At 38.2% G+C, this 24075-nt stretch overlaps 2 protein-coding genes across 10 annotated transcripts in view; one reads left to right on the top strand and one right to left on the bottom strand.

Moving 5' to 3' along the window:
• fli1 (Fli-1 proto-oncogene, ETS transcription factor) overlaps positions 1-5958 on the top strand; it is a 33733-nt gene extending 27775 nt beyond the window's left edge. For all 9 annotated transcript variants that reach the window (XM_020649060.3, XM_065960306.1, XM_020649058.3 and 6 more), the window contains 4 exons: positions 1749-1808; positions 2149-2208; positions 2525-2572; positions 2676-5958. In XM_020649060.3, the coding sequence (XP_020504716.1) occupies positions 1749-1808; positions 2149-2208; positions 2525-2572; positions 2676-3205 (698 nt within the window). In that variant the 3' untranslated portion in view covers positions 3206-5958. The remainder of the gene's footprint in view (positions 1-1748; positions 1809-2148; positions 2209-2524; positions 2573-2675) is intronic.
• A 1413-nt stretch (positions 5959-7371) lies between these two features.
• Positions 7372-12283, bottom strand: kcnj1a.1 (potassium inwardly rectifying channel subfamily J member 1a, tandem duplicate 1). Its single transcript, XM_029280266.2, has 2 exons — positions 12146-12283; positions 7372-9738 (listed from the first exon to the last, which is right to left on the bottom strand). Exon 2 carries the CDS (start codon positions 9726-9728, stop codon positions 8607-8609), a length of 1122 nt encoding a protein of 373 aa, XP_029136099.1. The 5' UTR covers positions 9729-9738; positions 12146-12283; the 3' UTR covers positions 7372-8606.
• Between the last annotated feature and the right edge of the window lie 11792 nt (positions 12284-24075).

The raw sequence follows: 24075 nt of genomic DNA, 5'->3' as shown, positions 1-24075 counted from the left end.
ATGTTTGACTTTTTCATGAGTTAACACAAATTAGATCTTCGAAGTGGAGACAGAAATTTAAACTGAGAATTTGTTGGTTTAACGAAGGATAGCTTGCACGTTACATAAATACACTGGTTGAAACAAAGTTGAGAATAATTTAAGTTCACATAAATAATCATGACTTACAAACAAACACCTACGCATACAAATACACACAAAGCCTACAGTTGTTGTCGGGGATAAGCATACTCCCTTGCTTCTAAAAATCAAAAAACAAGAAACGAGAGCATGATTATAATTCATTTGGTATTTCCTTAGAAAACAAAAGTGAAAAAATAAAAGCTGTAGGTCGCTCTTTTTTCTTTATTTGAAGAATACCTGACTCTCTTTTTTATTTCTTTTTTTATTGAGATTTTCAGCAAACATAATAGTAACAATAATTGCACTTGTGAATTTTTATGCAGAGAAACATTATTTGCATTGAAAGCAACAGACATTTAAAACAGAATGAAGACAAAAAAATCTTAAGAAAATAAAGGTAATGAATAAATAAATTAAAAAAATTATAAGTATATATGATAAAAATTAAAAATACAAAAAAAAAAAAACAGATAAGAATACCTGACTCTCTTACTAAGATACAACATGCTTGGTTTTACATGAGCCAATTACTGACCCAGAAGCAATTCATTGTCCACTTAACAGTCGCAGCAAAATGAGTCTTTCACTGTTAAGATTTTCCAATCCAGGGATTTAAACTGTCAACTTTGATCGTCAGTAAGCCTGCTTTTTAAAAGATTCCACCTCCACTGATGGGAAACAGGATTGCCTCTTGACCTTCTAACAGCTTGCTTATCTCAGCAACAACCTCTGTCATCACCATTACATCGTCTCTACTCACTGCCCTGCGGGAGAAAACACTGCTGACAAAAAGATTTGCAGATCATGATAACCCTGTTGCACACAACACAAGAGTGTAAAGCATATCTGGCCACAGTACGCATCATGTTTCCCTGTATTCTGACAACTGTTTGAACTGTATTGCCTGAAATAATAGAAATCATCAAGGGTACTGGCCAGGTGCGTAGTGAGTATACCAGGGTGTTTTTTGAGACGCTGCCAGGGGAACGATGCATCCTCTGTTTTATCTGCTTGTGTCAGAGTGATTGATTGTTACTGGAAGCGGTCCAGCTTCACATTCAGTCAGGTTTGAAGCGCAGACACACAGCAGGTATAGAGCCCATGTAAACTGGGCCAGTTTGGCTCTTTGTCAAGGTTTTATAAAAGCAGCTGCTATGTGTGGAGAGAGGGATGAGGGTGAATATCATGTGTGTTTCTGTTGTAATGGCCTACGTTTAACTTGCACCAGTGCTTTTATTTGTGGTCAGAGTGTTGCAAGCTGCTGAACCAACTGTGCCCTCATGAAGATTGTGCCATCAACACTTTAACCACCAAAGGGTGCCAAACGAAAACCGCATTACAATGCCCAGATATCCTGTTAAGAGCCCCGTGGACCATGTTTTGATAGATTTATTGATGCCATTTGGCACTTGTTCCCTAATTTTCTTCTGTGGCAGTTAAAGATGTCGGATAGGCTAGAAAACTATGAAATTAAGTATAAAATAACAAACTGGGGATTTCTGAAGCTTTTCATTGTAGACACTGCTCTGTTTCGAGTGTTACACAACATTTTACGTCGCCAAAAGCAGCCTTAAAATACGTTTCAAATGTACTCAAACTTCCCTTCTTTCCTCCCCTCCTTTTAGACCCTTCATATGATGCTGTACGGCGAACAGGATGGTCAAACAACATGCACAGTGGCAAAGGTGAGGAATGCATTTTTAGTTCAACATCTGCAGGTTAAAAAACAGACTTGAAAATTCGCTTTAACCTCTTTAAGTATACATCACTGTAGAGATACATCCCCAGCATCCACACAGTCTAGACATCCTAAAGATTATCGCCTCTGTTCACAGAACATTCACAGTCTAAAGGAGTCAGTCCAACCCCCAATTAGTGCCTCACTGTACATACATTGGAACTCTGCTGACGTGATGTTGTGAAGGGTGGTTATCTGTAGCAACCCTGCTAATGCTGTCTCCAAACCTTTTAATGCCTCTCTCATCCTCTATCTATTCGTTTCTCTCTCTCTCTTCCTCTCTGCAGGCTCACCAGTTGTTACCCAGAATGTGACTAAGACCGCAGAGCAGCCCAGAGCTCAGCCAGGTATTGGTTTATGGATAGGATTCTTTCTTAACCAACATTTTACCAAGCTAACAAAGCTAATCCTTTAGCATTGATATCAGCTTCCCCTGTGGCTGTTTCCTTGTTTAAGATAGTTTAAGTCATTGTTAGTCTGACTAATTTCGGCAAAGCTAAACTTTAGTTATTCACATTGAAACATGATATTATTAGTCTAAAGTAAGAAAACATTAGCTGTTGCTTTGTGGCAGACCTCCATGTAAGTAAGTAGAGTTAGCTTTCCATTTTGTTACAACAGTGCCCGCTGTGTAGACCAACAAAGATCTTCTTTTGTTCACAGATCCTTACCAGATTCTGGGTCCAACCAGTAGTCGTTTAGCCAATCCAGGTAAGATTTTTAGGCATCCTCAAGTCTTTGTAAATTAATAAATCGTTGATGGTTGAATGTTGCGCCATAGTTATCGTTTTTTTGTGTCTGTATCCACCATCAGGCTCAGGTCAGATCCAGCTGTGGCAGTTCCTCCTGGAGCTCCTGTCGGACAGCGCCAACGCTGGCTGCATCACTTGGGAGGGCACCAACGGAGAGTTCAAGATGACGGACCCGGACGAGGTGGCGAGGCGCTGGGGCGAGCGCAAGAGCAAGCCCAACATGAACTATGACAAGCTGAGCCGTGCGTTGCGCTACTACTATGACAAAAACATCATGACCAAGGTGCACGGCAAGCGCTACGCCTACAAGTTTGATTTCCACGGCATCGCTCAGGCCCTGCAGCCGCACCCCACCGAGTCCTCCATGTATAAGTACCCCTCGGACCTGGCCTATGTGCCTTCCTACCACGCCCACCAGCAGAAGGTCAACTTTGTATCCCCACACCCTCCATCCATGCCTGTCACTTCCTCCAACTTCTTTGGACCCACTGCTCCGTACTGGAGCTCACCCACTGCAGGCATCTATCCCAACCCAAACGTTCCCCGCCATCCTAACACCCATGTGCCATCACACCTCGGTAGTTACTACTAAACAACTCTCTGTCTGTCCATACAACTCCTTTTTAAAAAATGTCCTTACCCTCCCCAACACATTCCACAATTGCTGACCTGCACTCCAAATGATGCTGAACCAATGAAGACTTTGTTGAAAGAGAATATTTTCCATATGAAGAAATGTTTCCTCCTGAATGAAGGATGGTTAAATTGAAGGATTTTTTTTTTTATTATTATTGTAAGAATCTATAAACAACTGGATGCTATGGTCCAAAAATGGAATACTACTTACCTTTACAAGACTAGTGTCTGTTTTTTTTAAATGTTTTTCAGATATGAATCTGAGTTTCCTGTGCCTTCTCTTTCATTGTTCACCAGAAATACACCACTAGGTGTTCCTAACCCAAAGCCTTTCCAACCCAAAGCCTGAGGCCAGGGTGAACAACTCAAGTCTGTCTGCCTCTTTGCAATACAACCGTGCCAGACATGGGCCTAATATTTATGGGTCTCAATCTACATCCTCAGTACATTATGTACATAACGCTTTAAAGCATCTGTTTTTTTTCCCGCTTGTCTACAGCCTTGTTGGGATTTCTTATTCCCACGACGTCCAGCCGTCTGTTTCCACTGTCTCTGTCTGCTTGTCTGTCCAACTGCATCTTTTTATGTGTGTGTGGAGAGTCTTCTGAAATTCGCTGGACAAGGAGAAGCTCTCGAAGAGATGGACTTTTCTCAGCACTGAATGAAATGTGGCAACTGGAAATATGCCATTCACATTTTAATTTATCCTCCAAACTGGAAGGCTAGAGAAGAGTTAAATGCCAGTGAAGGAAGCGCTGTATTTTTTGCTGACCTGGGTCAACCTAGTTACTGAAAATGCTCTCTGTGTGTTGTGTGTGTAGTTCAAGGTGGCTGATGTATACAGTTGACTCCACTGTGCTGGGGATGCTGGGGCAAGATGTAATTGAAGTAATTTGCAAGAATAATTCAACCCAGGTCAGATGTTTTTTTTCTTTCAGGGGGCCACACACTAGGCTATTAAATTTGTTGCCATGTTGTTGCCTTCCAGCCATGCCATTTCCAGATGTTTTGTTGCTCGACCGTGTCAGTATTAATGTGAATGTCTTCTGGTTTGTGAAACACGTGTAAAAGGGATACCCTGCAGCAAAATCAAAATTTGTCAGATGTTGTTCTTTTGTGAAATCAGGATAAGAACACCCTTTATTTGTAACTACCGGTTTGCTGCTCACATCTAAATCTGAGACAAAAAAGGCCCTTTTTTTCCAGAAGTGAGGATTTAGATGTCAACAACATCATAAGTTTTTTTTTTTTTTTTTATCTTTTTTTTTTTTTTTTTTTATCGTAAGAGGCTAACAGTGCCATAAGTGCGTCTTTTTAAAGTATGTGTTATAAAGATAAATATATCCCTTACACTGCTTTAACTGCTGATTATATCATGTTTTTCTATTCATTGGACAAAAACTGCATTACATGATAAAAATGCATAATTGGATACATATTTACTAAAAATCTGACAACTTTTGATTTTGTAGTGAACTCTTGACAGTGAAGGCTGCCACACGGTCTCCTTCCTCTCTTCAGGCCAGTCAGTACCGTACAGGTCAGTACAGAGTAGAGGCTTTGCAGTAAATCCTGTTTATAGACAGTCAAGTTGCATTTTACCAGGGCTGGATCCTAGTTTTACGAGCAGCATGTGTATTTGAATGTTAGTTTGTCACTGATCTTAAGCCCAGCCAAATGCACATGAATCTCAAGTCAGGATTTCATTATGTCAAAACATATCCATCTTCAGGTGTTCATGGCTGCAAATGTATTCCTTTTTGGAAATAAATTACTTAGGACTAAGTAGTTTATCAGAGAACAAAAACCAGCAAAGTATGACAAGATTTAACAAAGAAATCCTCAGATTCGCAAACGCTGTGCGTTTGTCAGACCTATTTTGTATTATTTTATAAGCATCAGACAACTAGGCATTAAAGCAACTTACTGTATAAATTATGCAGAGTTATTTTCATATGTGACACAGTATAAAAAGTCAAGAGAATTAATACGAGTTGACCTCGGTCAAAAAATGCAAAAGTCCATTTCTGCTAAGTAGTTTGTTCAGCATTTTAAGCATTTTTTTTTATATCTGTACATTTGGGCAATACATGTTACAATTTTTGTTTTCTTGTAATTGTTATTATGAGTTCTGAAATTTGGTTGGAACATCCTAAGTGACCTAATGTACAGAAAGTATTTTCTTTCTTTTCCAAAACTCAAATATCCTGCTTGAAACATTAACCAATAGCCAGGGATTCCTTTACTCTATTATGCAACATGTGTTCATGATGGATCTTTTCCATCGTGAACACCCTTTTTTATGCCAAAAAGCCCTGGGATCGGTTGCTTTTTCTGTTTAGTCAAGAACTTCAGGTATTGTATGCAAATTAATACAAACATTATTGCGATTCAAAACCGGCCTCTCCTGAAAATGTACAGCTTTACAGAACAAATACAGAGGAGATGTGTTGTTTGCAGCATCAAGGAATTATTCTAATGAACCCTTAACTTTCATGTTTCACAAGCATTATTGAAAAGGATCTGTGCTACTTCCTATATGCAATGTATTTTGGATATCGAAAATATATATATAAAATATATGTGTATAATTTTACAATTAACCAATGTATTATTTTTATTGTCATTCCTGCAATGTATGAAGTAATACCTTTTGAAAAAGGGCTTTTGTATAGGAAATGTGACAAAATAAATGTTTTTACCTCTCAAGTCTTCTTCTGTTGCCTGCCTGTGGTTTCACTAGAGCAGATGGATTGGGATTGGGTCATTTTAAATACGCAGATACATGCACAAGCTGAAGTTAGTGAGCTACTTGCACCACAACTTACACTTTACTGTGCTCCTTTCTCTATGATTATCTATAGAACATGCGTTCCCGACACTGAGGTGTATCCCTTTTTTCATTTGATTAATAGGACCATAAAGCTGCGTTACAGTTTGTAGATAACAACTTAATCTTGATCTCAGGCTTATTATCTGATACAAATTTAATCAAATGTACGCACAAACCAACCATGAAATGTACAGAGGATAGCTTTGTCCCATACGGAGAGACACTGAGTTGCTGGTTGATAAGTACACCACTTTCAGACACAAAAAGCTTGTATTTAAGTCTTTGGTTTGTGGGGATGTTGAGTTGTATTTCATTATTCTCAAAAGTGTATCCTATATTTTACTCACCCCAATGGTGCTGGATTATTGATCAGCAACAAATGTATAATTCAAGCATCATTCAGTTTAAAAGACAGTGTTGAAAGAGAATGCGAAGAGGATGAGGCAGTCTTTTTTTTATAAAGAACCCAACATGTTGCCATGATGAAGAGCTTGATTTTATTATTGTGAAAATAATGCTGGACTTTGTTGACTACCATTCAAGTCCTATCAGGTGTTGAATCGTTAGATCAATCAAGCTGGAAGCAAGACGGTAGGTGAAAGAGAGTTTGGTACTACAGTGTATCAAATTGAAAGTCTTGTGAGTTTTTAACTCTTTATGTCATTTAATTCTCTGCTTGAACACATCTTTAAATTACAGGTGTCCGTAATTTAACAACCAGTGTGTATGGTGTCTGTGTTAAGAAACAGCTTAGCTCTGCATATTTCTCTATTGGTATGCATGAACCATGAAGACCACTGACTGTGGCTCAGTTGGTAGAGTTGTTGTCTCTCAACCAGAAGGCCGAGGGTTCAATCCCCAGCTCCAGCAGCCACATGTCCAATGTGTCCTGGGACAAGACACTTAACCCCAAATTACTCTCGCTGCTTTGTATGTGGTGTATGAACTAGTTATTTCTGATGGTTTCGCTATACAGAGCATGTGAATGGGTGTGAATGGGTATCGTAGCATAGCATGTGAATGGGTAGCATAGCATGTGAATGGGTAGGTGTGACATGTGGTTTTAAAGTGCTTTGAGTTGTTAGAAGACTAGAAATACCATATATATGCTTCAAAAAACAACAGTCAGAAATGGTCAACGGGCAGTTGATGTGAAACACATTTTTTCTCCGGGGCAATGAGGCAATATAATTAAATGATTTTTCCCTTGTCCTGCTTCTCTCTCCGTCCCCTTTTCAGGAATGTCCCTGTTTGCAAACACACATCAATGAGAGTACATTATATGAAGTTCATCACAGGGTTCAGTGGGAGGTTTGCCTGAAGAAAAAACCTGATGAAGCTGCATGCTAGTATAAAGTATGCTGTATTTCTTTAAGTAGAGAATTCTAGTGTCATGTTCAGATCCTGCAGGCAAAAGAAACAGCAGGCAGCCTCTCTTATCTCCTAAACACTTACACTCTGCTGTGTTTGGATCCTTATTTGCTGTCACAACTTGACTTTGTTTATGGATAAAGAGACATCTGATAGGGGTTGTTACCTGGCATTATGTTGCTGTGACATTTTTAATCATAGCCCTTATTTGAAACATACATGGTGTCATTCAGACAGAGCCAGGATAAAACTACAAAACTTTTTTTTTCTTCAAAAATAGCCTTTATTTCATTGTATTTTTACCCTGAGACCAGATACAAAATAAACACTCTAAAACATTTCAGATTTGTATACTATACAAAGTGATTTATTCAGCAATATATTCAATGTTTCTTGACATTTTTTGTTCACTTTCAATGTCTTCACTGAAGAAGAATTCCCACAACATGATCATCCATTCTTTGAAAAGTGTGCCCAAGAGCCCAACCCTTCTCTAGTGCCTCAATGTCTGAATAGTAAAGCATACTTAAATGGTTCAAGTCCAGGTATCTCCTGGAATACAGCAGCTTACAGTAGTAAGTATGAATAAAATAATAATATCTTTTCACATTAATGACAATTGCATGGCTCCAAACACTACTCTTTCAAGTGACTTTTTGATATATACACAGTATAAAACATTTGCTTTTTTGTTGTTGTTGTTTTTTTGTGCTTCTCCTTTGTCAGATAGTCAAATGTGACAGACTGTAGGTAAATTATAACAACTAACCCTCTTTTTTTGTGAGTTATTTGGAAAACTTTCATTTTCTTGATTTGTAGCCTAACCACCTTGCATGACCTGGACTCTCTTTTGAAAACAGGTTTTTGGTCAGCACACAGTGACAGGTGTGGTTTGATATACAAATAGTCCACAATAACTGTCCTGCCACACAGACGTCTTTCTTATCTGTGTTAAACACAATAGAATGACAAATAAGGAGGATTTCAGGTATTGAAATGCTAAACAATGGGCTGCCTGCGATTAGGTAATCCCAGCTGACCCCAGCAGCTGTTAGTCCTTTTGGAGTCTTGATGAGTTGTTCAATGAGAGGGTTAAGGCCTCTTACTGTAGAGAGTCTCAGTTTTTACTGTTCATTGAATTATATGCATCTCCTTACATCTTTGTGAGAGTAGTGGGATCATTCATATCAATCACCTCAAAGCCCGGGTTGTCATTTCCATCTCTGGAGTGATGATGGTGACCCTTGATATTGTGAAAACAGTAGGGACAGTGTGCGGTGGCCACTGGCACCACCTTGGAGAAGTTGGAGAAATCAACTCTGTACTTGCCCTCCTTGCTTCTGGAGATGATGGGCAGGAAGTTGTAGCCCCACATGATCTCCTGAGGAATAAAGGAGGTCCGGACTTGGCAGGAGGAGCTGGTGGACTCTGCAGTGCCGTCCAGAAAGACGACAAGCTCAAACTCTTGTTTGTTGAGCGTGTCCACTGCCATCTCAAAGAAGGGGCTGCTCTTGTCGATGACGTGGTAGAGCGTTAGAGGACATATGAAGAAGAGATTGTCCTTCCCAGCGTCCATCATAAAGTCAATGTTCACCTGGTCCATGATAATCGTCTCCCCGTCTGGTGTTATCGTCGTTCTCAACAGTTTGCCATAGATCTGGCTTCCGATCATCAGTGTCTTGCGCAGGTTGGCAACTCTGATGGACAGGCATAGAGTACCGTTTTTGGGGCTAATGACCGCCATATCACTAAATGTGATGGTCTTGGCTCTCTTTTTGGGCGAAGAGATTTTGGACAGGATGACTCCACACATGAAACAGTTGATGATTGCACCGACGAGAGACTGGATGATGATGAGGGCAACGGCCCCCGGGCAGAGAGGGGTCAGCGCTCTGCCACCATAACCGATGGTTGTTTGGGTTTCAAGGGAGTAGAGAAATGCCGTGGTGAGTCCCACAACATTATAAACACATGGAGTGTGGTCATTTTGAGGGTTTTGCCACTCCAGGTCTCCATTATTGCGGGCGATCCAGTACCACAGGAGGCCAAAAATGAACCAGCTCAGGGTGAAAGAGGCGATGAAGAGGAAGAGGACAAAACGCCACCGGATCTCCACAAAGGTGGTCCAGAAGTCAGCCAGGAAGGCAAAGTGTCTGCTGTACTTGAAGTTTCCGTATTCAATGTTGCAGCGGCCATCTTTAGTCACTAGCCTGGCTCTGCGACTTTTCCGCTCCACCAGATAGTCCTGGATACGTTTGTTAAAATATCCCAACATTTTGTATGACCTAGAAAACATAAAAAATTATATTATAAATATCTATTAAAAACAGCAACTTAATACAAAATAGAAAACCCCTTATCCAGCAATTAAGTGGACAGTCACTTGTGCATTCATTAAAAGAATGGCTGTACGGATTTAATGCAAACTTTAAGAAAACATTCCATGTAAACTGTGCTGTACTTTTGAAACAATAAAACTTTTACTTGATCTGACCTTGGAAAAAAGTCCCACTGCTGTTTTAAAACTCTTTAACTGGCTATAATCATTAGTAGAAGCAACACTCTGGTAAAGACATGAAATTATTGAGGAACAAAGTCTCCACTCAAGTGCAACTCGTAAGTTCTCCAAATAAACCAAATACCGGTTAATTAGTTTCCATTTGATCCCATGCAAGTGTCTCAACACAAGAATCAGCTTTGTTTGCTTGGTTTTAATGCTGCAAAAATAAACATTGCATTTAAAAAAAACTGGACGAACCCAGCCAGAAGACCAGTTACTCACAGTCATAACAATCTTACACTGTGTTCAAGCCACTGAGTTCTCATAAGTCAGCCACTTGATGGATGGCAACTGGCAGCTTTGGCTGTACAGAGGTTTCCAAATAAGTATTGCCTCTGTGCTTGCCAAGTCATGCAAACTACCCATTTGGCTCATTGCGTGCTAGTTAGTGAGTGTAAAGTAGTACAAAACGATCAGTACAGTGACTTTATGTTTTTGTTTTCAACCCCTCAAAACTCACATCCAGTTATTTTGGCAGAAGAAATCTGATAATCACACTGTGTGGCTTGTTTGCAGGCTTAAAATCTGTCATAGTTAAACCCAGCCATTCCATACCTTATCATTATGTCAGCATGTTTTCCATAGGGCAACACGATATGTGCTGGGATAATTTCAGGTATACTAATTGAACGTATGACAAGCTACTCTAAATTGTTGCTTTGCATTAGAAAACTAATGCCTCCATTAAAGTAAATGGTATTTGTGAAGAAAGTTATATCTGAAGAGGATCCACAACAGAATGGACACTATAAGCTTTGAACATAAAAGGGCTGTGAAGTCTCGCCATAGCATGTCAACATTAAAACCGGATTGATATACATTTTAGTAATCTATATGCAGAGGCTCCAAATGACAAGCTTAAAAAAAAAAAAACGTTTCTCTTGTGAATCTTGTTTACACAGACCTGTTGAGAATGCCATCAATGCCGATCATGGGTTATGAGTATTAAGCATTTTTTTTGTAGATGTTATTGTCAAGCTTTTCTGACAAGAAAAGAAAGCATCCATCCCCAACTATCCTGAAGTTACAGAGAGTACAAATCAAACATACTTCATAGGAAACCACAGCACACAAAGCACAGCAGCATCAATTCCATGCAATGTCCACATATTGGCATGTTGACATCCTACATTGCCTGTTCTTTAGAATCCTAATAGACATTGGCAGGACCCTGAATCTGAAACTGTGGGGGAAGAATGTGATTGGATCAGACACGATTCTCTGTGTATGCTTGATAATAGTCTGCTCATAGATTATTTAAAGGGACGGCTATTGTTTTAACAAAGAAGTCTGTACGAGGCAAGTTATCTGAACAATGAACAGACAAGGGACCATACCAAGCTACTTTCTTGTATCTTATATTACAATGTAACCTGCATGATAAAATAGTAATGTAAACTTCTTCTCAACTACATAGACCTGAAGAGTCTGCTTTCACCTCCAAGTCATGAAAAATAGTTTAAAGCTGCGATGCTCTTCTGGGTATCTCTTCAGTATGAAGCGTCTTAAGCAGAATTATTTGGAAATTTGAAAATGTAAACCTCAGTTAAGCTTTTGTCCATTTAATTTTCCATGAAGTAGAGAATCAACTGCAACGAGTAAGCTGCATCTGGTTAATGAATTACCAGTAAGGTGATCAACAATTGATTGCATTAACATTATCATTGCATCTTTCTTCCTTTACATTTGCAACTATTTCTGTCATTCTAGTATTGGTAAATGGATATCTCCCATCACAACTTGCATCATTAAGTTGCTTGTGAATGTTACATTATGTTAGCTACAGCAGGATTTAGTGTCACTCTGAATGGCAATAATAAAGAAATAATTCAATTATATTATATAGACTTTTAGTAAAGGTTTGTTTATGTCGAGATGTAAAAAAAAAAAGATACATGGAGTTTTTCAGAGATTAAGAAGAAATGTTTTGAAACCAATTTCTTTTCCAGCTCCTTTATTTTTTTTTTACATTTGTATATTAGTCTCTGAAAATTCTGATTTCTTTTTTGTATCTGTATCTGAGCCATTCACACCAAATTGTTACTAAATATGCCCATCCTGATGTCAATGTGCCAGAGCTTAAAATGAAAATTTGTTAACATCAAAGTAAACTTTCCTTTGTCCAAACTCACCTCTGATATTGGAAGTTAAAGTGGTGTGTTCCTCCAGAGGTAAATGAATGACAAATTCCAGCTTGGCCCGTCTGTATCCTACTTGTTCAATGAGAGCGTAGGTGAGTCCTCCTATGTGTCTGCTTACCAACACCTGTGTGCATTTATATAGACCTGTTTGAGTGTGCTGGAATCAGCCAGGTGATGTTTACGCCCACAGACACATCAAGTACCCCTCCGCCCCCAAACAAACTCACACACACACACAAACACACATACATAAGCGCACACACACCCCCCCCCCCCCCCCCCCCCCGGCTCTAATAAGTTGTTTAGCCCACAGATGCCTGGCACCAAGGGCCAAGCTGACCTCTATCCACCACATTCCCAGTCTACTGCAGTCTATGAAAGCTCCTTATGAACTAGTAGTTCTTTCTCTTAGTTTGTGATTTATGGATCAAAGGTTAGTCATACTTGATTTGGACCCTCAAGAAAAAAAAATGCCACTGACTGTTTACAATGTAAAAAAGCAAAAAACCTGTATGTGCTGTTTCTGTGTGTGGTTCTGGTTCTCTGTGTCTCAATGACAAACAGACTCTGTTGGCATTATTTACGATAGACACACGCAAACCATTTCATTATCACGATGAAAACTCTGAGGAATTACTATTTGTTTGCACTTTTAGGCACAATTAGATGCCATAAAATATCCAAAAGAAATATTAGAAAACATCTGGAAAAGGGACAACACTTCCACAGCTATTCCTCACCTGATGTGAAATGTTTAGATTATCATGTGATCCCTGATATAGGCCTACTTTATGTTTTAATGACTGTGGGATATTCCTTTTTTTGTGCTATGTATAATAATTTAACACATCTGGTATTTGCACAATGGCGTCACATTGAACCCAGCATCAGAGCTTCACGGCTCTCTTCCTCCAATAAACAACTACACAGGATGATATATGAATAAATATGGAGGCCATAGAGCATGAAAGGGTGATGGAGTGAGTTGAGAAGCTGCATAGATGAAAAAGAAGATGCTCCAGATACATAGCTCTCTGGGGGTCAGCCAGGAACCAAATGAGTTCAGGAGCTGGAGGTGTTTTTAATGCTCAGGGGAGACGGGTTGCGAATCTCAAAGGGAGTAGTTTTTCAACTCTATTGTTGCGAGTAAAGTGACGGAAAAAGCCGCTGTATTACCTTACATGCCGCAGAGTGTGTATTCTATTGATGACCACAATACATTGCTGTTGATACACAACAGGATTAACCTTGCCTGTATTCTTTTAAATCCATGCTATTGTTATATGATGACAAGCATTTTCTGTATAAGCCTTTTTTATTCAACAAGTGATTTGCCTGTTTGTTAAATCAATTCCCTGGTTGCTAATCCCTTTTATTTCTGACAAAGGGCCAGAGTATAGCGACCAGACCACATGGCTGCACTGATTGTTGGGCTGGTTTAGCAACTTAAGAACTGTGGAGGCTACATTTGATTGATAACAATGCTATCCGGGACAATTCATGCCAAAGAATAAATGGCACATCAATCACAGGTTGGCCCCCTTGATATGGAGATGCTGTTGCCATATTAGAATTATTAACACAACCTACTCTCAGGACTCATGAAGTGTGTGTGCGTGTGTGATTTTATCAAACTCATATTCTGAAATATAGTGATCTTGCTGGCTATTGATGTCACTGTGAGATCAACAGGCCTATAAACAGTAGAAAGAAAAAAACAAATAACACAAAAGGTTATGTTGACACTAAATGAGAAACAAAAAAATTGAAAAAACCTAGGATTGGAAAGAACATTTAATGAGTTAAACCCTCAATTTGATTTTTATTATTTGTATTTGTTTTATTTTATTGCCCCCCGGTGGTGGATAGCACCAAACTCCATTCAATCTGCAGAGTCCCTTTGAACCTTTAAGAAAAAGCTAAAGACCCAGCTCTCATGAATACCTACGACCTTAATAACGATGATGATGGTCTCAATATTATTGATGACGATGGTTTTTGTTTGATAATGACGACTTTTAAGATGGTCTCTATACTGATTAGATCTCTCAAGAACACAAAGCCAAAGTGCAGTATCTGCACTTTTTGTGAATTTCACTTTTTGGCACAAATTGTAAGTGCAGTATCTGCTCCTCAATCTGTGAGAGTTTCGTAGTTCTACTGCTTTATTTCCCAGATATATATATATATTTTTTTGTTATGCAGTATCTGTAAAATACACTGAGAAACCAAAGCAAACTGCAGGAAGTGACACTTACTGCAGCTTGCCTTGGTTTCACCATGAAGAAGGTGTCAGATACTGCAGTTTGCCTTTGTTTTAGGACCAACCAAGATAAGGCTCATAACCAGGGCACTCAATGTAAACGCACTCAATTTTTTATCGGAACTGGGGAGGTTATTTACAGCACTCATGTAATGGGTAAAAATATGCAGAAAAGGGAGATTGTAAAGCAAAGATGTGAAAATGTTTCAATTATTTTTGATACTACATGTTTAAAATGATTCAATCACTCTTATGATACTAGCCAAAAGTAGCCTACCTGAACTAAAAATAAATCTACAGATCTTAGAGTAATATTTGTATCCAACGACTGCTGCAAGTGAAAAAAAGAGAACAGTGGTGGTTTCCGTTTACTGAGTACTTTTGAAGTCTCAAAAAGGTACAAAAGTTATGTTTATGTCTCTCACAGCCATGTAATTGATGCTCAGGCTGATAAAACTGTTATAATTACATGTGTGTCACATGTGTCTCATAGAACGCATTCATGTGTTGCATTCAGTGTTAATTAATTAATTAATTGATTTTAATCAATTGTTCAGTTCATATGAATTGTTGCTCACATATCCAAACATACAGCCCTGTAACTGTAACCTTGTGTTTATAACATAAATATATTTTAATCTGATCTATAAAATAATAAAACAAAATGGGAAACAAAACAAATGAGTGGAAAAGAATATACATCTTGTTTGTCAACTCAATTATATTAAAACCCATGAACAATTGTTAGTTACTGCAGTCCATCAGTGTTTGGCCATATAATTATTCAGCAGTAAAACAAAGGCAAAGTGCAGTTTTAGCGTTAGTAATTCATATAATCAATTTCTCAGGTATTTTATTGAAGTTAAAGTAGCAGCACAAATCATACATAAATCTTCCATATCTTGTGAATATTTCTAACAGGACACATTTTGACTAATATTTATGTTTGATAGTTCAATCCACGGTACACTTTCATATTGTCTTAAATGAATCTTACAATGTGTATGTAAAATGTTGATCTGCAAGGTAAGGAAAAAATATATAGCAGAGTAAAAAGTAGAACAACGTAGGTACCTCACATTTGTATTCAAGTATTGAGAAAATGTACTCAGTTACTTTCCACTTCTGATGTTATCAGATGTTTACCTTTGCACTTACTCTATGCTGATTAGAACAAATGCAACACTGTCACTGCAGGCCCTTACTGATAAGAACTACACTATTGTGCCATTGATAATGAGATGTCTAACAGGGATAGTAAACAAAAGGAATTCTCCTCCCACATTAATTCAAGCACTCAAATGCATAGTGTGGTTTCTGGATCAGTTTCTGTCACTCAGCTTGCGGACATTTAGGCTACCAGTGGTCGGTCAGTTTACCTACTGACCCTAACTAGCATATGAGTACGACGGAGGATAAGGGCCACGTTAATTTTATTTTATTTAAATTTTGAGATCAAAGTCGTAAATTAACGAGAATAATCTCGTAAATTAACAAGAATAATCTCATAAATTAACGAGTTCGAGACCAGCCTGCGCACATAATGAAAGTAGAACTCTTAAAGTATTTATTTATCTTCAGACACAACTTCCTCCCAGTCAGTGTGGTTCTTTCTTCAGTTTCTTGCAGAATCTTTTCAGGGTGCTGATATTTTATGACAATGTGAAGATGATGATGTGTCAAAAGCATGTGTAGTTTCATATCTGCACAAGTAAACAACACAACTATTTGTGTCTGTTATCTGTCTGCCTTGTTAAAGTGTCTCATGTGCAGAGACAGTTTGTGTCTTGTTTATCATTTTACAGATAAACAAAGTCTTTCAAGTTGAAGTGAAAACTTCTCTTCAACTGTTTTTACCGACTACACAAGGAAGTATCCTATTTCCTTATTAGTGAAACCTTTAGGACAAGATGCTCCATGTTTGTCATTTGAGAACAGGATGCTGCTGCTCTTCTCATATAGACTGAAATAACCACTTTATTCTTTTATTCTTTAAAGACTTTAAGAGTTCTACTTTCATCATTTTCGCGCAGGCTGGTCTCAAACTCGTAAATTTAACGACTCCACTTTACCCTGCTTGGACCCTGCTTAACGACTTTATTCCCGTGAATTTACGACTTTAATCTCGTAAATTTACGACTTTAATCTTGAAGTTAAAAAAAAAAGTTTTTTAACGTGGCCCTAATCCTCCGTCATACATGAGGGTAGCAACACAAGGGCAGAGATGTGCCTTTTTTTGTAAGATTAGATATCCTGCTTGTGCACCTTCATTTAAAGACAGTATTGTTACATGGATGGTTTTCTGTTCTACTGTTTATTTAACCAATCAGTAAATTAATATATATATTTTTTTACATGGTGCCAAAATTACAAAAAGAAATGTATCACATTCCACCAAACCTACAGAGCAGCACCAGACTATACTTGTAAAAAAGGCCTGTTCAATTTCTAAGTGCTAATGTTGTTTTTCCACTTTAAATACATGCTAATTGCTAACTAATTGATTACAGTAGCATAGCTTGTTAAGGTGCACAGGTGCATTGATTGCTAGATTGCTAAGTGTTTTCAACAGTCTGTATTCTGTAATGTTTAGCTGAACGCAGCCAATCAGATGTGGAACTGGCCAAAAAGAGGCCAACTGGAGCCAAAGGGTAGCGACGGAGCTGGACACACCGCAAAAACTAGGGCGACGACCGCTCACCGATGGACCGACAGGCAACAGTCTCCTTTGTGTGTCAGGGCCGCCGACGCCACTAGTTCTTTGCCGTCTGCTTGGTGTGTCTGAACAGATAGTCGTTTGAATTCATATTGTCTACCATTTTTTATCGGACGTCTTTTTTCTTTTCACTAAGGGGCATTTCAGAGTGTTTATCTTAATTCTAATGGTTTAACAATAAAACCAAACCGAATCAAGAACCTTGTAGCCTAGTTGTTATTTTACAGTGGAAATACGGTGCAAACCACACACTTTGTGTGACAAAAGCACTTTTCAACATGGTTCAAGGAACAGCAAATACAAACACAATGGCATCACAATGACAAGGGTGTACACAATTGTGTTGTGAACCACAAAGCCCAAGAGAGTCCCTAAACTCCCTCAGGCAGGGGAGCCTCTTCCACGTCTTGGAACCCACGCACACACAGTCCCCATGTGTTGTCAGTCTTTAACAAAGTACTAAGTAGGCTGCTAGCAGGCCTCTTCCAGGGACCCGAGGTAGTGAACCGAGGTGTAATGCATAAGTAGTTCATCAGATACATTCATTAGACCTGATACCAAAACCAAAGATAAATTAAATTAATTGATATTTGAGACAACAAGTTACAAATGTCATAAAGGCACTTGTGCTGAGTAGTTAAATTTGAGATGCCACTGAACCTAAGAGATGTGTACATTGATTATTGACAGAAATTTGGGCCAAATTGACATGGATAGCCCTTTGGAGAAAATCTATTTTTCTACAGGTGACCCAGATATTGTATCTCCTAAAACTTCTGCAGCGTCTTCAAGATATGCTTCTTTAGAGCTAGCTGGTGAGTGGTTTGACGTGGTGGTTTGTTTCAGTCACTATGTTAGCATATTTGCCACTTATGATGGATCTGTCAGGAGAGGTAAGCTCAGGTGAATGATAAGCAAATAAAATGCTGCAAGTCGAGGGTTTTAGGGAAGAAGGAAGTCAAGTTTTTCGTCCATAATCCACATTTTAAAAAGCTGTTTCCACCATGGCTTCAGGTTCATAATTTAATGCATTCATACATACAGCTGGTGACTATACAATTTCAGGCAAACGATTGCTTGTTCAAACATGCAAATCACCGCAAGAGACTATCCCTATCAGACAGGAGGCCCCCCCATTCGGTCTCCAGAGGCTAGACATGGAGTAAAAAGAAGGATGCAGAAGTGGTGGCCAAAGCAACAGAGTCAGAACTCTATAATATATTTTTTTGCAAATATATATGTGTTGATCAACATGCAATATCAATGAAAGATTGATAAATGGATTTGAGCTTATTTAGCACTTTTCTAGTCTTCTGACTACTCAAAGTGATTTCATACCGCATGTCAAACCAATTCACACCCTGATGGTAGAGGCTGCTACATACAGTCCATCAGTATTAAATAATCCCTTTCATACAAATTCATAACCCACCAACGAAGCAGGGGGAGCAACTTGGGGTTAAGTGTCTTGCCCAAGGACACATCAGACATGTGGTTGCAGGAGCTGGGGATTGAACCCCTGCCCTTCTGGTTAAGAGATGACAAACTCTACTAACTGAGCCACAGCCACCCTAAGAGTGTATTAAGAACATACTGTTAAAACGAAAACACAATGAAGCTATTTCCTCGTGCATGGCGATTGCACCTGTTGGTTGGTTCTTTGGTTGTGAGCCATTCAAGGGATACAAACGTTAACACTTATTCTGCCTTATAATTTTACTTCTTATAAAACATTAGTAAAACTTAGCAGGAAAATAAAATTCAAGCCATTTTAAATGAAAAAATCCAAACAAATCATTATCATCATAAAGCAGGTAATGTTTCATTAACGATAAGTTAATTAGGACACAAGTGAAGAATTTCAACAATTTAGAGAACAAAGAACCTTTTATATGAAGTTCCCCAGTTCCTTTGAATTGTCATCTCACCTTGGGATTTCAAACGGTTAGCTCAGATCCAAAACAGCACAAAGCACCAGTCATAGCAGCCTTGTTCTGCGAGGTGCTGTGTTTGATGTAACTCATGTTTCTGATAAATGTAAATATATCATTTTAACTTAACAGTCATTACCACTGAAAATAAAGGTTTGTTATTTTATTGATTTTTATTAGTAGTTATAGGCTGCTAGTGGCAAGAACAACCATTAATGCATATGTATTTTAATCAGGTGTTTTTAAGACTATTCAGTAGCCAGCTACAGGAATTTACTGAAACCATTGTCCATTTTATTTTCCTTCATTATATCAGTATTAACTGGTAATGAATACGTTGTCACAATGTTGTGCTGTTACTAAGTTGATTCAGAGCTAATCTACTCAAGAAAGTGGTTAGCATATGATTCACAGGTACACGAACACATCATTAAGTAATAAATAATTCATATATGATCTCACAGTTTGTTCTTTAGAATCAAATCATTATCTACTTTATAGTCCTCCATTACGAGTATTAAAGGGGAGGAACTTATGAATGATTCATCCTAATTCAAGTCGTTCCTGATTCACTCCTCCTTTTGTTCCTATTATGCTTACCATCACCATTAGTGGACAGAACATTCGATGTAGGGTCACTCATTAACTAATGGATGACAAGCAGTTCAATCAAGAACTGAATTAATTAAGGAATCGCAAAGATAAATATTTTTTACAAAGACTTGATATGGAAATATTTCCAGAGAATCTTTGCAGTTGAACTCTACATGGAACTGACAAGGCAGTGTCCCTCATTGGAAAGTATTTTGAAAGACCTAAAGACAGCCATTATTATACTGAACCAGGCATTCAAATGCAAATTACCGTAAAAAACTTTTATGTATCTTTTCTTGGTCAAATTACTTTTACATAGGACAGAACTATTAAACAGACAGTAGTCGCAGGTTTTCTTTATTTTATTAATGTATTGATGGTATTGATCACGGTTAAGTTCTGGGAAAAGATTGGAAAGAGAATCAACAACTTCTTTTGTTTGAGTACCTTTCTCCTTCATTTGTTTTTCTCTATCAAAGGCAACATCAAAAAAGGGAACACTTGAAAGACAGACTTCTTTTTTAAAAAGTCTGAAAGTCTATATTTTTCACATTGGCCTCAGCAGTTTGTGATGAATAAATGCTGAACAGAGTCTTGTTCGTTTGCCTCGTTTGTTCTTGAAGTAGAATACAATATTTGAGATTCTTGAAATTTTGAGGGAGGAATGACAAAAATACATTCATGAACAGCAGGACCAGCATCTATAGTTTCTGAAGATTAAGGCTGTTCTACATGGACATTTAATGTTTAGTGTAGAGTGAGTCAGTTTTGATATTCAACCAGAGCAGGGTTTTGAAAAAAGCAAAAAACAGCTGCACAGTTAAAAATACTGTCATCCTGGTTGTTGCTTTGGATTTGGACCCTTTCATCTGCTTTTGAATTAACATGTTTTTTCCTAATGTACGTTGTTTCAGCTGTTTCAAGTCAGTTGGCTATTCCAGCTTCTTTGTGAGTGGAGAGGGGTTGGAGATGTGCCGCTGGAGGAGAGCGAGGGCTTCAGAAATAGCGGACGTGTTGCCAAACAGCGGTTTGTTTTGGTTTAATGCTGGTGCTCGAGGGCGACATCTACTGGATCAAAAAGTTGCACATTCTTCCTCTAAAGTAGATATTCTGCCTAACTATGGGCCTTTTATTTAATCACTTGCACAAGTAGATTTATTCACCTTTTTTTTTTTCTTTCTAGAATTTGCAGAAGACGTCATCATAAAAATGACCTCATAGGCAGAGTTTATACTTGAACTTTTGATTTAAATTGTTAGATAATGTTGGTGAAAGTGGAAAGGAAGCCTTTCTTTCCTTTTGGATTTGTGATTTGAATGTGTGTTGAAACGCATAGTTTTGTTGTCACCCTTTGGCTTCATATAGCTATGATCTGTTCGGTTTGAACTGAATAGGTCGATACTTTGGGGATGATGGTTGCGTGTGTTTGTGTGTGTCTGAAAGAGAGAAAGAGCAAAAGAGAGAGAGAGAGAGAGAGAGAGAGAGAGAGAGAGAGAGAGAGAGAGAGAGAGAGAGAGAGAGAGCACAAAGGGGTGTGGGTGGGTCATAGACTGGTGAAGCCATTTTGCTGGGTCATCATGTCACTGAGCATTCATATTCCATATCAATCATCACAGAGTAAAAATGGCAAAGTGCTAAAGGCCAAGCATTGCAATCCTGAACTGTGTAATTTGCTTGTAAAGCATTTGTCATTTATTACAACAATAACAAAGGATGCAAACCAGTTTTGGAAAATTGTTTCTGCACATTGCACGCTCATTATCAGCATGCATTTGTGCGAAACCAACCATTCTGAGGTAGATGCGTTCAGAAACAAAGTTATTTTTATGACATTGCTATTAGGAATGTAAATATAGTTTTGATGCCTTGTGGTACAATGTGCATTTCAAGAGATAGACCATAGACCAGGACTTCAGCTGTCGAGCATGAGGTCTGGCCAACAAAGTTTTGTGTGGTTTCCACCACAGGAATTACTCTTTGATCGCATGCCCACTAGCTATTGGCCTTTATCAAAACAAATGGAATAATGCATGCTTTTAGTATGCAAAACTTCATCCCTTTCACTGCTCTAGCCTATTTTCAGTTTCATAAGCAGATGGTCAGGATGTGACTGCAGCATGTGCAGTACAGAAGGCAACGAAGTGTGAGATGAGAAGCATGTTGTACACATTTGAAGTACACAGCCTGGTTACATGTGTTGTGCAGGGCTGTAGGGTAATGCATTTGAGTTGTTTGTCAGTATTGGGAACCTTGGAATGTGATCCTGTTTGCCCTGCGGGAATGTGTAGAAATAAAAGTGACAGGCAAAAAGCATATATTTTGAAGAGATATCCCAAAAAAAATATTATTAAATTGATCTTTTAATGTATATTCTGTTGATTAAATTCTATATTAATCCATGCACTGACAACACATAATAATGATTCACTGTAAATGTTTTGTTTTTCCTTCCCTCTACTATAGTCTAGATCAGATTATGATCTGCTCTCCCAGTAACACATCCCCCCACTTGAAGGACTTCAGCCTGATTAAGCAGCCACATAGCTTGTAAACGTAACCAATTGAAAGGGAAGAAAATACACAACCACTCTTTCCCTCCTCTTGTGTGCCCGTTTAATCTGAAGAAGTTGCTCTGCACAGTCAGTGGCATGTTTGGAATGAGTGCAAATTCATTTTTGTACAAAGGAAAAGTGACACCTGGTCACCAAATCCACAAGCGAACACTGAACATTTGTTCCACTTAAGGGATTACATTGTCCTGCGGATTCAGCTAGGATATCACATTTCATGTCTTTTCACAGTTCTTCATCCTTTTGTCATGTCTCCTTTCACATTTGTCATTTGTGTATGTATAACAAGAATGTTCTCCACATTCTATCCTTTCATTCTTATGAAAAAGGATATTATGTTACAAAGACTCATTCGCGCTTTGCACTGGTGACAATGATGGCATACTCGTTCTTCACTGCACTGAAATGCAGTATTGGTATGTGACTCTGTGCTTGCATACTAAACACTTAACATGTTTTAGAGATGAAATGTACAAAAATGTTTCAGTGATATCCTCAGAAGGCATATATTCTGTCTCTCAGTAAAAACTCCACCTGGCAGCCCTTCCCTGCAGACTTTACCTCTTAACACACAGCCTTTAAATGAAGAGGTTGCTCCGGATAAAAGGAAGCCAAAGCTTTCAGACATTGATGGTCTTGGACTGAAGCATTGACCATAGTAAGAGATGGGCCTTGGGGCCATAAAATAAAGTACTGAAGTGGACATTTGCTTTCTTTTTTTTTAAAATGGGCATCCTCTTCAAAAGCTTAATTTCTTTGTGTTTTTGGAATGTTTCCCCATGTCATTTCTTAAAAGGAAGTTAATTAGAAGAATAAAGAATATGCTTGTCTCCCAGGAGCTATATTTGGAGAGTCAGTCAACTGGTAATTGGCTCTGCATTTGCCCGGCATAAACATTTTGCCCGCCATAAACACCCCTAAAGGAAATAGACATGTATTGTATTCTCTTTTGTGCTCAATCAAAGTATTATCATTTAGGTTATGCTGTTCGTTACTGAGAAGCCCACTCAACCCACTGGGATGCACAATATTTTCATCACTTCTCAAGTGACCACTGAGAAAGGCAGAATGTGAGAACAGTGTAATTTCTCATTGAAACTGAAAAATCAACAAGTTTTAGCACTGGTCACTGCTTTTATTGGCCGTTAACAAATTATGCTTTCATTGGAGAATTTCAATAACTGAGGATTTTTGCCAATGAAAAGCAGGTATCCTGTTATATTTCTTGGAATTTATTGCAAAGAAACTCCAAGTATGTTTAATCTAGCATGTGTTACTTCATTCAAACACACAGCAGTAGATAGTGGTTGTGTTTTATCTGTTACTGCTATACTTATTTCCTCCACATAGTGTCACTGTGTCTGGACTGTGTGATGGTGTTCAAGCAAAGGAGCAGTTCACACAATTGAAAAAAAAGATTGATTATTTTAGCATGAAAAACAGACAGTGGAACATGTATGACATAATTTTATGTTACAACATTCATATTTTAAGATGAAAAAAAATGGAGGCACAATCTCTCAAATACTTGCATTTAAATGTAGTCGAATATGAATGTTGAGATGTCTGTTCCTGTATGGAAACTCAAATAAAATAAAATATCTTGACTTTACATCTGGTAGCTCCTTGATTATGAGTTTGTTAATTGAAAAGTAATTTTCAATGAGCCTGTTTGTCTCGTTGATTCTTGTAAGATTTCACTTATACATAATTAAGTGCAGCAATTTGGATTTGATTGTTGGGTAGCCATTGGAAATGTTCTTATACAATTCCTGCAATGTATGTAACTTGTTTATGGACTGTGGATACTTCAATGTTCTGAACACAAGAAGAAAAAAAAGCATGCT

This window comes from Labrus bergylta, chromosome 11, assembly GCF_963930695.1.
Source record: "Labrus bergylta chromosome 11, fLabBer1.1, whole genome shotgun sequence".
NCBI lineage: Eukaryota > Metazoa > Chordata > Actinopteri > Labriformes > Labridae > Labrus > Labrus bergylta.
This window is presented reverse-complemented; position numbering and strand designations above follow the sequence as displayed.